This window comes from Topomyia yanbarensis, chromosome 3 (assembly GCF_030247195.1).
Source record: "Topomyia yanbarensis strain Yona2022 chromosome 3, ASM3024719v1, whole genome shotgun sequence".
Classification (NCBI taxonomy): domain Eukaryota; kingdom Metazoa; phylum Arthropoda; class Insecta; order Diptera; family Culicidae; genus Topomyia; species Topomyia yanbarensis.
Genome location: NC_080672.1, coordinates 382,236,948 through 382,255,126, shown reverse-complemented (window position 1 = coordinate 382,255,126; position 18,179 = coordinate 382,236,948). Strand labels below are relative to the sequence as shown.

At 37.5% G+C, this 18,179-nt stretch overlaps 1 protein-coding gene across 15 annotated transcripts in view; it reads left to right on the top strand.

Annotated features, from left to right (window-relative positions):
* The window catches only part of LOC131691702 (gamma-aminobutyric acid receptor subunit beta), a 233,583-nt gene that overhangs the window by 83,572 nt on the left and 131,832 nt on the right, over positions 1-18,179 (top strand). For all 15 annotated transcript variants that reach the window (XR_009305837.1, XM_058978298.1, XM_058978311.1 and 12 more), the window contains exon 3: positions 16,944-17,041. Coding sequence is in view for 14 of the 15 variants with exons in the window: in XM_058978298.1 (XP_058834281.1) it covers positions 16,944-17,041 (98 nt within the window). In the remaining variant the exon portion in view is untranslated. The remainder of the gene's footprint in view (positions 1-16,943; positions 17,042-18,179) is intronic.

Below are 18,179 nucleotides of genomic sequence, written 5' to 3'. Positions count from 1 at the left end.
AAGGAAACGTTTTAGTACTTATTAACTTATAAACGCAGTCTCAAGCACAAACCTACAAACGCCCGCGATCACGCGGCAATGAATCTGTCGCGTGCGGAAGTCGCTACCCTCGGTCTTAGCAGCCTAGGTTCAGGCGTTCGGTTGGCACAATCTAATAAAAAATGAAAAAAATACACTGATATACACTATCCAACATGTTTCATGGAGGCATGACCAGGAATTCTAGTGACATGGGGAAACTTACTCTTTTCTAGAATTTGAACCGTTTACTGTACATTGAGTTTCAGATACACTGTTCGCGCAATCATTCAAGAACACACCCAAATATGCAAATGACCACACGGTTATAAAATCAAATTTACAAACGCGAAATTACATACACGCTATCACATGCGACATACAATCACCATGGTAAAATGCAAACGCTCGAGCCAATCTCGATAATACACAAAAGCAACACGCAATAGCGATCATCCACGCACAACTACGCCCAAGTTTTCGAAAGCACAAAAACGCCCCGTTGATAGCTATAGCACTTGTAATCTGATCAACGCGTTCTCAACCGCAAACAAATAGACGCTCCCACGCCCGCACATCTGAACCGTAGCATACAATTGAATCTACCTGTGTATGTGTCGCTTTTTTACTAAGCAGAAGTAAAATATCGTGCTTCCATCTACAGTGTGGAACGTAAATAAAAATGAGTGATGATTACGGGTAAACTGAGTAGTTGTAGACTTGTTAAGATGTCCCTTAAGATCAGCATAGAGAAACAAACATCAAAAGTGCTAAAGCAGCTTAAGGTCGCAAAAATTTACACCCTGCAGTTTCATCACGTTAGACAAAGTGCATTGCCAATACTCCAGACCATTATTCAAGCATAATCGCTCGTTACGCAGATAAACATACGGCACATCATCGAATGAGTCAACGGTGAAACCATTTTTCTCGTATGTATGGACGATGTCACAGTCGAGGTACAAATACACGATCATCATACCTGTAAAACTTCAAAGATATGGATACTGTTATAGTAACTAGATGTTTCTAACGGTGTTCGAGTGGTGAGAATGCTTCCGACAAAACATCTCCTGTCGTACTCAGCCAAGGGTTCCCACATCCACAAGCTTGTGTATAATGTCACAGATTTTTTTAACATATTTAGATCACAGATTTTTGTAACATATCTTGATCACAGTAATTTTTTTACAGTTGACAGTTTTTTGACATTTTTATGAAAATTTCACATATTTGTACAGATTTTAGAAAATATTCCAATTTTCCACAGATTTTTGGGGAATTACACACAAATAATCAGAGATTTTTCTGCTGTTCTGGCATCAGATTTCAATATCGCAACCCTGACGGAGCCCACCACCCAAACCAATGGTGTTTCATATAATAAACTTTGCGGGTTACGTACCCAAGAAAAGTTACGTATCCAGAAAAGGTTTCCACGTGCCAGTTCTACTGTATCGATTTCGTTGGCCATTTACGGAAAATTTAAGACTAAGAGAAACGAAAGCGAGAAACTGAAAAACGGATAGGAATTCTAAAACGAATCAGTTAGAATAGTTATAGTTATATGGTTAAAACGAAAAACTAAAACTAGGCAGGCTCGTATGTTTATTTATTTATTTCGTCAAACAGTACATCTGACTACGAAAAATAATGGCACAATGTTTACTAATATTCTATTCATTCTTTTTACGGTTTGAAGATATTTCAATGTAATTCTGGACATAGTAAGGTTATTTTTTTCATAATGTTGGTTATATTGGCGCATCATTTGATTGACCGGACCGTTCTTTACAAAATTTGTTTTAAAAGGTTCTACTAAAATAGTTTACGAGTTTTTGCGTATCATATTCGCGAAAGTTGCAGATTGCACGCGATGGGAAACAATTTCATTCGTTTGTCCATTGCAAATTCGCAGCGTCCCTTAAGTGTTTGTATATTAGAGAGCATGCGGAGTGCCTCATATGATGGAACGGAATGCGGTCGAATTGGGTTTACGAAGTGCGTATATAAGAAATTGTTTTTAGACCGATTCAATGCGTTTTTCATGCAAAATGGTGTACGCTTCAATGTTCCTGAATTGGTCTGACGTATACATTTCATAGAAATTTATTTCTGTAATTGTCTTCAAAATTATAGCTGAAACCATAAAAAAATTGTAATGTAATGTATTGAAATATTCAACCAATGTGAGCTTGGAGTCTAACATTACGCCAAACCCCGCATAATTTTACTTTTTCTACAAGTTGATTTCCTAAATATATGTCTTTTGAATGGAAATCAGATTTTCTGCTGCACGCTATTGAATTACACTTTTTACATTGAGTTGTAGTATACTTTCAATACGCTACATGTGGAATAGATTCATTTCATGCTGGAGTACATCAAGGTCATTTGCATTACTTATATCCATAAAGAGTTTCGTGTCGTTGGTACATTCAAGCTTTTTATGCGTTTAAATATAATAGAAATGTCGGTTATGTATAAGATAAAAAGCAGAGGGATCAAGTAGGCACCATGAGGGAAGCCAGAGGTAACTTTAATTGGTTCAGAAAGTAAATTTTAGAAACGGACTATTCGTTCCCGTTTCAATAAATATGATTTCAACCATTCCAGAAGTTGTGGAACCATGCAGATTTGCTGAAGATGAACAAAAGTAGTGGTAGCCATTATGGTAACATACTTAACTAATGTCCGTATATATGATTTCAACGTAGTTTCCATTGTCCATTGCATTCAAGATAAATGTTATAAATTCTAGTTAATTAGATGTAGTTGAGCGGCCGGTAAAAATCCATTCTGCCCGTTAATTATTTGGTGGTTTATTTGTTGGAAAACTTTTTCATCTAAATTGTTCAGAAAGGTTAGGTATGCAAGAAATAATAGCGATTCCACGGCAATTTCATATGTCATATTTATAGTCAGATTTGAAAATTGCCACTAAATAGGAGGATTTCTGTCTCCCACTCTTTTTTTTAAATTAGGCTGATGCAATTTTTGTTCTACGACCCGTAGGGACATTCGTATGTCAGATTTTGAATGGTATCACTTGGTTAATTGTTTCAGCTGTTGTGAATTGACCAAGGGTCAACGAAACTTATTTCTGTTTTCCAGAAAAGTTTGACAAAGCATGTTGTGACATAACTGTACTGAAACGTCTATGACTAGAACTTCTACCATTATTGGCCAATTGATTAGTATCATCTCTTTCAAAATCGTCGGCGTTCGTTACAGTAAATAGAATAAACTTAATGTTACCAAAAACCTTAATTTTGGTAGCCACTTGGGACTACTATTTATTTTATTCATCAACGATGTTTTCCTGAATAGGAAAACGGTTTGCAACTGGAAAACATTAACCATGCTTCTACGTTGCAGTCAAGAATCATGTAGAGGCCGTACAGCAGATGCTACATGCACAACGATCCTCATTGCTGCTGATAAGATACTCTTCCGTGTTCTGTTTAGCAGACTGTGCCTGTTGGCAAAATCCTTTGGCGGCGAATACCAAATCAGGTTTCGAGTAGGACGATCAACGATTAACTGGATATTTGCACTGGATAAATGTCAGGAATATAAATCATTTGTTGGTGGATTTCAATGCAGCGTACGATTCGGTAAACCAAATGGACCAAATGAACCCTCTCCCTGGAGTCACCTTTCTATATTTTTAATATTTTTACGGTTACAGTGTGCAGTCAAGAAACCCGTATAATCCGAAAAATCAGTCACTGGATACGAGGAAATCAATCGAACAACAGCTAAATCAAACCTGTAGGTGGAACTGTCAAATGTTGCGGTACCCTGAAAAAAGAGGTCATGTTTTATTCTACAAAATACCATGAGGAGAATTTACTCGGTCCAATAATTGAACCATGACAAAAATAATTTGCATTATTTTGCCACATTGGCGTGTAAGCCACAAACAGTTTCGGTTCAATTTGGTCCTCGTTAGTAAAAAAAAGAACTTCTGTGCTAACCGGGACATCAGTCTCGATCAGTCGTTTACCCTACACATAAGTTATGTGTAATTTTTTTGGATCTATTGTCTAGCTACCGGCCCAGTCCGTTGTTAGCTACTAACGAGGAGAATCCGAAACTCAAAAATATGACCTAATTCAAAAATAATTGTTTTTGTTAATAAAGAAAAATGTTTCATCCAGGTCAAGAATATCGTTAATGAGATTCAACTTATTACCAAAACCTCATTTAGGGATCATCCATAAATGACGTAGCATTATATGAGGGAGGGGGGAGTTTTGTATTTTGTGATGATGTGTGACGACAGGGGGGTAGGGGGTCATGTCATGCTACGTAGCTTTTTTAAAGGGGAATAGAATAGAATTTTTAAAAAAAATTTACGGGGACAAGGGGGGGGGGCAGAGTTACCGTCAAGCTACGTAATTACCAGGGGGGGTATTTAGAGGTTTGTGACGAAATGCTACGATGGGGGAGGGGGGTGTTAAAAATCACTCAAAAAATGCTACGTCATTTATGGATCATCCCTTATCAAGATAAAATTTTAGATTTATCAAATTAGGAAACGTAAATTCGTCTACGTTACTATATAAATTTTTCTTCTAATATTTTACCATGAGACTGTAAACTTAATCTGAAGAAAACTTTAAGCAAACCATATTTTACGGAGGATTTTTGTACCATTGGGATTTTTATTGCATAATAAACACAATCGAGAATTGAAAGCCATTCTGAAGGATGGAATCCCGAACGAAATTCTAAAAGTCGGATTGCATAATAACAATGGAAACGTAACGATCCTCAATGCCATCTATGGGATACTCTCCCCTGTTCTGTTTATCAGAATGCTCCCATGGGCTAAATCTTTTGTCGGTTTAAATTGAATTTAAATTTGCTGAAAATAGTCAACACAATTACTTTCGGTTTGAGCTTAAAGGAGAGCGATGCTCTAATCTAATAAACATATTACTTGACCGTTCGATATATTGATCTGATATGACACATGGCATCAATTTCATTGGCGTTGACCTAATATTATTTTGTTTGTGCAGTGGATAAGTAACAACGTGGTAAATAGATTTGTATGTTTACTTTACTGATAGCTTCTGTTATTGTACTGCGCCATAAGGAGATAGACTGACAGTTATTTGCTGGCTTCGGATATCCTTCACGGATGCAGGATTACCGCACAAATCTGCCTCAAATCGTGATTCATAGCATATGAGTTATTAATTACAGTAGACAGTGAATGAATGAGTGATTGCGAATATCGTGAGGTTTTGATGAATATGAAAAAGCGTAGCACGTAACACGAAATAATCCTCTACCCCCTCCTCCCCATAAATCATCACATAATAAAAACTCCCAATTTCCCCTCCAAGTAATGCTACGACATTTATGGATGGAAATTTATATGCTTGGAATATTATTGGTATAAATTTCAAAAAAAATTTCTTCGCGAAAGTTTTCACACTGGTATTTTATTTAATTGTTTGATTAATTATGGGATTCCTCTGAAATCAATGTCAACATTTTTTTTGTATCGATTATAGAGTTTGGAATCTTACCCAGCAAACCAACAATCGTATAACAATGTAGAAAAAGACTCGTAATGATGTCTACAAAGAGTCAAAATCGTTATGACAGTCGATTTTAGTCTGCAGAAATTGATTTGTAATCGCATATTACTAAAAACATGATTTGAATAAGACCTTTCATTCAACATCGCATTAATGTTCTAGTTAAATCGTGTTCGATCGGAGATGGTCGTAGAGCACTGGCAAACTTATATTCATATAGCTACAAATATTTAAAGCATTAAAAATCGTATTTTGTTCATATTTGATCGTATTTTACTTCGATCAATGTCGGATTAAAAACTTTAAAATCATTGTGGTCGTTCCTATGTGTGGGAACAGTCAGTAAGCAACATAAACATATCTACGACTTCGATATACATCACACTGACTTCAAAAAGTTAAATACGACTTAATATATCACAACATTTAAGAATCCCGATTTCGCGAAATTACTTACGACTTTTTTCGTATCTTTAAAAAGAGATTGCTGTATATATGGCGAATGTTTATCGGAATAGGGTTTCTCTACTTGAAGATAAGATATGATTACGAAATATTGTCACGCTTATAACAATTAAAATAGCTCTGTGGAGTAAGTCCTGTCCTACAATCCAAATTTCGTAAGTTCGAATCCCACCTTAACATGAGAGGGAGGGAGACCTCTATGGGTTGGGCTTTGGTTCACAAGCGACATTCGTTTTTTTATTGGAGATGATTTATGTGCCTGTTACCTGTTCCCAGTTTTTGATCTTCTTTACCGACGAATGAGAGTTAATCGTATATCGTGTTCCGGAATCGTATACTAGTTATAGATATCGCATATAATGCGAGATTGTTTCGCATATCCAATCGTAAATACATTCTCTAGAATCGCTTTCATATTAAAAATTATCGTGCCTAACGTGTATATTACTGTCATAAATCGTCAATTTCAATAGCTATGTACGTATATCGCCTCCAGTTTGGTACGCATATGCCGATTTTGTGCATTTTGTACGACTTTTTAGTGGGATATAAATACGTATTATTCAGTTGCAACTTGGATATACCATCAAAAAGGCTGGCTGGGTACGATCATGTTGAAAACTTCCCGACTGTCCGTAGCGGATGATCTCAAGATATTTTGTTTAATTCACTCGATTGAAGATTTCTTCAACATCTGCAGCCAGTTTTCGTAGATTAGTATAGAAAGACCCGCCTGTGTGGAAATTTAAAGTAGTGCTCGGTGAGCTCATTCTTACGAAAGAAAGACCTAGTTGGTTTTAACTATTTACCGAAATTGAACGCAATTTTTTCATCACCAAAAGTTTACAAAAAATGTGCCAGGTATGGTCGAGCAGGAAGTAGGTACCGTCAAACTGACTTTGCATCAACAGGAAGGCGGATTTCCCTAACTACTGTCCTGGTTTTTACCCGTCTGATATGGTCACTTTACACAATCGGAGATGATAACACCAATGACGTCAAAGGTTTTATTCCTTCAATTAAAAAAAAACTCTTTTTGCAACAATCACACTTTCGAATCCAGCCTGTATACCAGTATTTTTTCTCTATCATTAAAGAGAAATGATTCCAATAACTTTTCTAGTAATTCTAGGATACTTCTTTCTTTAGTCTCTTTTGAAGACACACTTTGTTATATGTATTATTCCAGAATATTGTGGCCCGTGGGTAGCGCTAAATTCAATACATCCGCAAATTGCCAGCCAGATAAGAAATTTTTTGAAACTTTTCGACATTTTATTTTTTGAGCTTCTGAGTTGATATTTCACGTAGCAAAATTTGTTCACGGATGATTTGCTTCAGCGACATGACTGAAAGTACTGAAAGAACTGCAATGAAACTTCACAGATGTGACCAACACATTGCCCGATCAGAATGCAATAACAAGTATGAAACAGATTGCAGTTGTCGTTATAAATTGTTTTATAAATTTGCTCTCGTTAGTAGTTGAAATTTATGAAAATTTAACGTGCACTTGTTTTTCTGAAAATTTATTATTTCTCACTCACATAGGTAAAAAGTTGCAGACAAATATGAATGTCCTACTTTTAACATGTATGTATTCATTACCTTGATTCTCACAAGTATTGAAACAGTGTGCCAATCTGAACTATACTCTATAATTTTAATCATAATACGAAAAGCATAGTCTTGTTAACAATTCCTATTTCCCATACCGCTCCCCCCAGTCGTTACAACAATGCCGCGATAAATCTATGTGGGTCAGCTCCAACTATCCAACCCAGCCGAGAGAAGAAACTACACATCAAATAATGATGATATATGAGTCAGTGTCAGATGCTAATGAAAATAATATAATTTCACGAGTTATTTGGCTGGTATATGCATGACTGGTGCAAGGGACTGGAAAGTTGGCCCATGAAGTTTCCAGTACATACTGTTCACATCTTGCCAAACTGAACTGCCAATCCCCATTCTACCACACCCCCCCCCCTCCCACGTATAAAGCAAACCGAGTGTGAATGTTTGAAACAATGGCCGTTTTAGTTTTCGGATTCTCGGTGAAGAAACTTTTGCTCGCTAGTTCCATGGAAAATTTATGATTGTATAGCCTTGGACCATTTTCGCCTGCCGCTGTTCCCCTGTGCATACAGTACGGAGAACCCAACCCGCCCACCAACCAGACTGCCGGAATGAGCCAGAATTCAGACTGCTAGGCCAGCATCAAATGAGATAATTTCTTCTGAAAGCTTGACTACGTCACTCATCCACCCGCAGACCCATTATGGCAGCTATGTATGGATGGCCTCACCAACCAACCAACCATCCCTTCTCCCCTCCTTCCGACGATCCGGCATATGTGAGTTCATGTGTTCATACATTTTATCGACTCTGCAGAAGTATGCACATATGCAGAGTGACACATATATGTGTGTGGAAACGGTGCAGTGCCTTCATGGCAGCTGGCTGCCGTCCACCTCGAATAATTTCGCTTCTTGGGTTGCCCTGTACTGGCGTCAGCTACTACTTCCGGTGCCGTTGTGCCGTATGTCTATGACAAGTATTTATAGATTAAATAGATTAAATTGTGAGCCCACGAGATCAAGTGAGCAAACAGGGCGGAAGTGAGAGTGCGGACCATTTGGGTGATATCTAACGAAGGCTATGAAGCGAACAAAAAAGGCTAAATCGCCTAACCGAGGTAATCCGTCCGGGAGAATAGCGCTTCATAATGGGACAATAATTCTCCCCCCCCCCCTCCATTTCGAACTGCTCTGTTGGCATCACTCTGCGGTTGTGATTATCCTAATTTAGTCATCGTGGGCGGGTGGATCAAAGTGATTGAAATTACGTACCACCACCATCGGATGTGTGGTTGATTGAAGTAATACGGTTGCGGTTCAAATGTGTGTTTTTAATCGTGTGCGTATAATTTCGAGATCGACAGCGAACGTGATAACAATGATGAATTTGGGTCGGATGGATTTTACGATTAAGTAGTTTTGTTTGCACTTTTCGTAGGTTCAGTTCACGGAGCAGTTTGCAACAGGTCGACACGTAGCTCATCAAGTTTGTGGTTGACGAACCGTTGTATGTAGGTGCAAAATGTACTAAGAAGGTTCGTAGTTTAGCGAAATAGGAAAGGCACAATTGCACTACTAGGTGGATTACAACAGATTTTTATTATATAATTCGTTTATTTGACCGGGTTTAAAGCTTAAGCTAAACAGAGCCGTTCATATTTTATATATTTACATGATGTAAGTAATAGAAACAATAAAACGAGTTTAAATAGTTGCGCGAGCGGCTGGCCATTATGCGAGGAAACTTGTTTACAATGTGTCGAAATATTTGTCACCTCACAAACTGAATCAGTTTTTACTGGCTCAAATGGCACGTTCTCCGTGTGTTGTCGGAGATATGTGCCTTGCCGTGTCTTCTCATCATTTCCCTGATTGAAAAGAAAGGAGAAGGAGGAGGCTGTAAGTAGAACTAAAAGGGTGTGAAAAATTACAGTACAAAAACAAAATACGGGTAAGCTGAACTCACAAGTAGTTCGAATCGCTAGAAAGTCCAAAATTTTTTACCGCATTGGATAAGGACTTTTAGTGTATCTCTGAGTTTCAGTCGTCCACATACGATGTCGTCTATATAGGGACAACCGAAAACTCGAAATCGCAATTGTACTACTGCTGGGTAGTTCCGGGCACCCGGATAAGGTAGATAGTATTGAAAATGCTTAGTTCTTCGACTTGGATTCGGCACGCGATCACCAGCTTGGACCGTGATTTGTCTGAGCTAAGGGCCTTGATTGCAGTCTGACTATCGGAGCAGAAGTTTATAACTTTGCCAGACAAGCTCTGTTGAGGGGCCGATTGTATCCCGCACATAATCGTGCAGATTTCTGCTTGGAATACAGTACTGTATCTACCCAGCGAGTGAGACTGTTCCAATCTCATTTCACGACAGTAGACACCAGCTCCAGCACGTCGCTCCATCAGAGAGCCCTTAAGCGTAACAGTGAAGTGCACAACAATATACCAGAGTTGTTATGATGCGATACAGTTTTAGATCATCTGCGTACATCACATTACAGAATGTAAATTCGCTGACAAGGGTCATTCACGATGGGCACGAAAAGGCGAGGTCCACGGTGACTGCCTTGATGTACATCCGATGTGATGTCGAAAGGATCTGAAAGTGTCATTTCAAGTCTCACAGATGTGATTCTTCACATAGGATGTCCTGTAGGGATAACTACATGTGAGCTTATTATCGCTGGGAGCGAAGATATTCTTGTGTTCGCAAATGGTTACACCCCATGCAAGCATTCGTGACCACAGACCCCTCTGCCATCACACAAGACCTATGACAGTATTGGATGTATAATTATCGTGTAAATACAACAGATATATTTGGGTTTGAGGCCCCAGGTGTTTCCAACTGTTCGTCCGCACTGTCCGAAGGCCATGCACGCTTTCTTCACCCTGAGCTCAATGTGAGCAAAACTTCATCGTATTTGACGATTAATGCGTACGGTGTGATACAGGGAAAAAACGATAACTATATTCTAGAATACAACGTAGCAGACTGATGTATAGGGCCTTCGGACAATAGACGTCGTTAAAATCTCGGGTGTTTCGTTTGATGAGTCCTAGAACTACATAAGCTTTAGCAGTTGTTGCGTTGAAATTTTCGATGACTCGTAGCTTGCGGTCATGTGTAACACTAATACCCGACTACATACGGGGAACGTGCCATTTAAGCGAATATATTCTGATTCCGGAACACTAAGGTACTTAATGAATGAAACATATTTTACTGGAGCAGCCCTCACTGCAATCGGCGAGAGTACTCGCGTGAATGTGCTGCTGGATTTCCGAATGTTTATAGTAATGCTGGATTTCCGAATGTTTATAGTCATTCCGTCCATATCACACCAAACCATGATCCTATCGATACCAAACTGAAGTTCACGACTGTTCTACCAGAGTTGTTATGGTGTGATAAATTTTTGGATCATCTGCGTACATCACATCACACGATGTAAATTCGCTGACAAACGTCATTCGCGAAGAGCACGAAGAGGAGAGGTTCAAGTAACTCCTTTGAGGTACACTCGATGTGATGTCGAAAAGATCTGAAAGTGCAGTTTCAAGTGTCACAGATGCAATGCGGTTGGTATGGTACGAAGAAGTCCAATTGGTCATCCAATCCAGAAATTCAATTCGTCTCAGCATTTCAACAGCGAGCCGATGAGGAACACGATCAATGGCTTTCGTCAAATCTACATACACCGTCTCAATTTGCTGACGTTTTTCTAATCAGCGTCGGTACATAGTTCATTAAGTTTGTTGTTGTTGAGCTTCTTTCTAACAAACCAGTGCTGGTCTACAGTGATGATGTGTTTTACTACAGGGTAGAGAATATCTAACAGCATACTTTCAAAAACTTTTGACAAGCAGTTCAAAATTGAAATTCCCCTGTAATTAATGAAGTCATGAACGTTACCGGCTTGATGGGTTGGAGTTTTTAAAGCTTCCTTCCACTTAGCTGGAAAATACTTTCACCGAGAGAACGATTGAATAACACAGATATCGGTACAGCTAACAAAGAAGAACGTTGTTGACAAAACATGGTTGAATTCCATTCGATCCTGGGTCAACATCAGCCACGTAGATTGGTGTACACTTCGCGATCGGTAAAAGATGTTTCACGCAAATTCAAGGAGAACGTCGGCAGACTACTCAGATACGATTCAGACAAACTGGGCGGTCATTACTAAGCACACTTTAAAAGAATGACGAGAATAGATTTTCTGACTCGGCAGGTGTCGTTGAGGTCCGGTTACGGCAATTCACGTTTTCAGGAATTCCACAGGTAGACGTTTTGTTCCGCAAATAAGCCCAAAATTGCTTCGGCTCGTCCTTCATGTTGCTCTTAAGTCGTGAAACGTATAATCGAAAGCAAGACGAATTAAGTGATTGAAATTGCCGGAAAAATCGTTTACGAGCCTTTCTTAACCGATTTCGAAGATTGTGCTGCTCATCATTCCACCAAACCAAGGACGTTTATTTATAGGGCGCCACATTTGCCTTCTCAGAGGTACGTGTTGTAGAAAAAATTAAGTCTAATTCACGATAAAACCTGTTCGCAGCCTCGTTCAGGGATAATATTTAAGCCCAATTGGTATATGAGATTCTCGCGTTTAACTCGTCGTAATCACATTGATTAAAATCATACTACGTATCCACATCCTTAATTATTGTTAAACCATATAGAGTCTCAATGTTTAAGACGATCCAATTTCATCAGCGGTTAGGGTGGTTCTAGGCTTTCATAATAACTGGTTCTACTAACAAAGGCTAAATCAAGTAACCTTCCATTGACATTCGTCAAGTGACTTATTTGTTGTAAACCAGAAACGATCATAGTTTTGACTAACAATAATTCGATCTCGGAGGATGCATTATTAGGATTAAAGTTCCGCAAAAAGTTGCTTTGTTTTAGTACAGAGCCCTCGGATGGTCGAATAATAAATCATGGATGAACATTTAGTTTCGTTATGTGAGTTGTCGAGCTCTAAGCTTTGCGTTGTGAATGGGGGGGTGTTAAGAGTCAAACTAGTGTTATTGATAAGTGATAAACAGGAAGCGAGCGCGGTTGTACGCAGGTATTCATCCCATTTGCGACTATTGAAACTAAAAAAGTCTATCTAATGTGGAAATCAAGATAATCCCATTCTGTCAGGTAGACTTTAACAGTACTACGGTTATGAACTGCATACCAACTCCAACTTTGAACGATACGAGGGAAAGTTAATCATGATTTTAACTCCTCGGAACCAATTTTCGAACGTCAACAATCTCGTTTCAATAACAGTACATGGAGGAAAAATTATAAACATGACGGAATAAGCCAAGCAAACGTAACCGAAACTTTTAAAGATGGTTTGGCGCTATATTAGCAACCCCAGTCAAAACCAGGTTGATTTCCGAATTCACTGGTAAAATAAATTTCCAAATTCGTGGGACTTTTGTTTATACCCATCTGAATACTTGAGATATGCATACTTTTAAGTAAAGATCTGGAAAAGTTACACTATACAATTGCGAGAAATTTTGAATTATGAGAAATTTACCATGAGTAACGTTCTTGTGTTGCGAAATAAAAAAGAAAGCAATTTCAAACTTTACCAAGGAAATTTGAAGGGTTTGAATTATCTTCTTATGAAAGTATAGAATAGTTATACAAGGTGTTTGGTTTATGATTAAGAACCTCTCGAGGGATGATTGATTGTCATATTTGGAGAAAAAATCGTTCTACACATACTATCAAATCTCAACCGTTACAGAGTTATTGAACTTTTGGTGTAAAAAACTTATTTATCTTAATCTTTATCTTAACTCAAAAAGTATACTTCGTATTTTAAATCTTTTAGTTCCATTGGAAAGCTGAGAAAATTTTCTATTGAATGGTGTTCTGCTAATTAGTTTTAATTACCTTTAAGTTGTAAAGTGACTAAAAGTTGGCGTTTTGATGAGGTTTTTGTTAATTTTCTCAAAATAATGAATTATAATTTTAGCAATATCTATTATCCAAAAGTTGGGTTTTAAGACGAATTATAATTTGATCTTCAACATCATATTCCTATCTCTTCTCGTTTCTTTGTAATTTCAATACTAAACTTTTCCAGTAATCGACTTGCAAGTATTTAAAAGACTCTAATCTAAAAAATATGCTGTATATCGTTATTTCCAAGGCTTCATTGGAAAGCTGAGAAAATTTTCTTTCGATGCATGTACAAATATCCTTTAGTTAAGTGTACTGAATGACTTTTTATTAGAAAAATAATTCAAAATTCGCGTTTTTTGGAGAGTTTTGTTCCAATTATTATTCAGCTAAATTTTATCGTTACTATTGTTCATTTGGTGCCCCTTAACATTCTCTATAACTTGATGTTTGACACTTTATCCCTATCGCTTTTCATTTCGCTGCAATTTAATAGTTAACACAGCATGACCTCACCACAAATGTAGTGGGTTCGAAATCGTTGTTTTTGCATATGAAGCGAGGTGATAAAAATAATTTTGCTTCGAAACTACAAGAGATAATTAAATGAAGTCAAAGAAAGAATTGTAGAACTTTGTGAGATGCATTATTTCGATGATAATAATGGTGATGTTTATTATTTACTTTTTTAAGTAAATTAACGAAAATGCTAAAAATAACATTAACTTTAAACTAATTTACTTCTAAAAGAATACTAAATTCCCTTACATGAAAGGTATTAATACATTTTTCTCTGCAAATTTTTTCTGGCTTTCGAATAATAATAAGAAAAGGTACAATAAGTGCCATACTTTTTCAATAAAAGCTAGTATTAGTGAAAATGTGATAAAAATATCAAAGTTCAATACCACATGAAAACAAGCAAAGATAAGTGTATCATGTCAAAGAACAAATTATGCAGCTCTTCAAGACTAACAATCTGAATTATTAAAATAGTGATGTTAACTTTTAAGATTTTCGCGAAATGAACGAAGAATTGTTCAAAATTGTTAAATTTTAAATAAATGACTGTGAAAATTTTCTCACTTTTCAATATCTCTAAAATATTTGAAATACAAAGTATACTTTTTGAGTTAGAGCTACTTTAAGACAACTAAGTTTTTATCACAAAAAAGTTCAATAACTTAGTAACGGTTGAGATTTGATGGTATGTGTAGAACGATTTCTTTCTCCAAATAAGACAGCCAATCATCCCTCGAAAGGTTCTTAACCATGAACCAAGCACCCTGTATATGTTATATTTTTTTAATGTACATAGCTCAATTCGCTTTATAGATCTTCCTGAACTACATTTAGCATATTTCGGAATATATAACAATCACAATTCGTACAAAAGGATACAATACAACAAAGAAACATTATTTGTATCCTGCACAAGGAATGCGAAGATCGGAAAAAAATATCTTTGAACCCTTTGCGACGCAGTGGGACGTATACGTCCCACCTACTTTTTATTAAATTTCTAGTTAGCGTTGACATATAAATACGATTTTTTTTCTTTTAATATACTCTTAGGGATGCAAGGTGTATAACTAGTACAAAAAATTATGTGAATATGTTAGTTATAAGCAATTAAAACTCGAAAATCTCGTTTCTTACAATAAATCCGACATAGTCCTAGAGATCTACAATTTTATTTTGCGACTATCTCAAACATTGAACTAAATAATTGATTTTTTGAAGAATTTTTGTAAGTCAGTTTTTTCGGAAAAATTATCAAAATATGCAAAAATTGAGTTTATTATGATATTGGTCTATAAAAGATTGTGAAATACAGGGATAACTTCTCAATTAGCTTAAAAATAGATTATGTGTATTTTGAGGTCGCTGATTACGATTCTAATTTCAGAATCCTAAAACTCAAAATGGCGCCTACAAAATGGAAACCATTTTTCTCGAAATTGGCAAATTTTGTTACAGTCAGTATAAAACTCGATTCACGGGGTTTTTTGGGTCGCTGATTTCGATTCTGATAATACAAAATTCGAGAAGACGCTCTGCGCACTCTTGTTACCTTCATTGATCACAAACTTTATCGTTCATAAAAGGTATAATTAAAATTCTAACGTCAGAATCGAAATCAGCGACCCCGAAAACGTCCTTTTAAGACGTTTTAGGCCAATATAAAAAAAATGAAATTTAGCCAAGCACAGCCGCCATATGGATGCGCCATCTTTGAATTTTTTTGACGTCAGAATCAGAACCAATGACCCCGAAAACCTATATAAAGCTAAAAATAACAGTACTAACAATAAAAAAAATATTCTCGTCGCAAAGGGTTAAAAAAAGAAATACGAATTATATTATACGAAAACCGCTAAGAGAAATTCACTCAGAAATCATCTCTGTGAAATGATACGTAGTCATTTTCGTTGAATGTATTGAGCTGCTTCACACCTGTTCGATGTTAGAGACCCCTCAACCCAATAGTGCCAAAGGGGTGCCGAGCAGCTTTAACACGGCTCTGGCCGATGTATATTCTCAACAGTACGACGCAATATGCTACTCTCAGCTGCTGAAATATGGGCCACGAAGATTGCATGATGGATTTCCATTGCATGTGGACTAGAAAAAAAAAGACATCTACTGACTACCTAGATCGCGCGATTTGGATTTTTTTCATTGGGTCTATGTCTACGTTAAGAATGCTTCAACAACTAACTCACCTCAGATTCTATAATGTGAATAATCTTTCCATTTTTTCTGACGAAAAAGGCATTTTAAACAGAATTGAACGCGAAAATTTCCGATGACGCTAACGTTGAATTCAACGAAGCGCGTTGACGATGACGATAAAATTAACATGAAATTCAACGCAGGTAATGACGCTAAATCTATCGTTATCGGTGGTAAAGTTGAATTCAACTACTCGGTGCAGTCCCCATCCTGGACCTAGCCTACTCCGACGAACACTTCTTGCTGGTATGGACTAGAACGAAGGGTCACTGATGTAGGAGACAAACGGCGACTTACCCTCTGTACCGCCAGACCAGCACATTTGACACGGCACAGAAATGCATAAATCGACGACAGAAATAAAACAAAAGGTGTAATCGCTGAGTACTAAATGAATCTTAACCGAAACCATTCTAGATAATTTTATACAAAGACTTTCAAACCAGTACGAGGGCAATGGCTAAACGCATTACGTGTGGACATCAAGATATCTCCACTCCCAACCATTTCCGTTCCTTTCAACCCCATTAGATAAGAAGAAACCTGAAAACGACAAAATTCCAAACGAGCAATATCCTGTCCTAACTTTTGGGCCCCATCAGTACCGACTAACTAACGATTTGTTTCTTCTTTTTTTCTCTATCCCTCCAACAGGACCGGTGGTGGCAGTATGCTAGGGGATGTAAATATTTCGGCAATTCTAGACTCGTTTAGCGTTGGCTATGACAAAAGAGTAAGACCAAACTACGGAGGTAGGTATCGGATTTCATAATCTTTCCCAGCGCACAGTCTCTTTCTCTGTCTCTCTGCTGTCCAACTCCCGCGACCGACAATAGCGCCGAACCCGTCGCGGTTTTTTACGACTTCCGTCCGACCAAGCGTAGATGATAACACCAGAGTGATATTTCGTAGGTCTAGTAGCAGTAGTAATACAAAGTTGAGATCAAATGAACCTGCGTTTATAAATGGGCAAAACGGTCAGGATGAAAACAACTCGTTTAATGAAATAAGTTACAGGTTCTGATGAGAGAACAAGAGTAGGTTGATAGGTGTCAGAAAGATCTGAGCAAATAGATAAAAGCAGTTATACAAGTTAAGTTTAGCTATAAGTTCCCCTTCGTATACAATTTAGTAACAAACAGGACGTCACTAGCACACATCATCGTTGCCATCTAGCTACTGCTAGCAAACATTGGCAGCAATGGCCACGTCAATAAAAATTTACGACTTCATCGAGTTTAATTTTTGTTTGTTTGTCCACTGAAAACAAAGTGGACAACGTCAGATCGAATTTAATTAAGTGGCAATGTTTTCCCAGGAAAACTGACAATGTGTACGACTTTTTTTCCCTCAACACACTCTAAAAACTGAACAGTTACAGTACCAATAGTTGACACACTTGCTACTGCTTCAAGCATTGGTGTTCTTTTCCTCTGGCATTTTGTGTCGAACAATAAATAAAACATGCTATGCTACGGGACTGACTGCGGGACAAAAACTACTGACGACAAGTTGTACTACTCGCTAAATGTACAAAAGTGACAACCACAAGTTGAGAAGTTAACGTATGAGTTTGGTGCACCACCATGACAACAAGCGGTACAGGTCGGTATCAGCAGGCGTGGGTGTTTGTTTTAATTAAATCTGTGATAGCTAGACACCGAGTATGGTCACTTCGATTCATTAGTAGTGGTGGCTAGCACAAAGACAAGGAATAAGTTGGAAGGTAAGAGATGTCGGTACGTTTCGGTCTGCTGAAACAGAACATACAGAAAACCAAACTGCGAGGTAAATACGTCGTACGGGTGTGAAGGACTCCGCCTTATTTCAAATAGTACAGGTGGGATGTGAACCAGTGAGTTAGTTTGGTCAGATTTTCCAAGTGTTGTT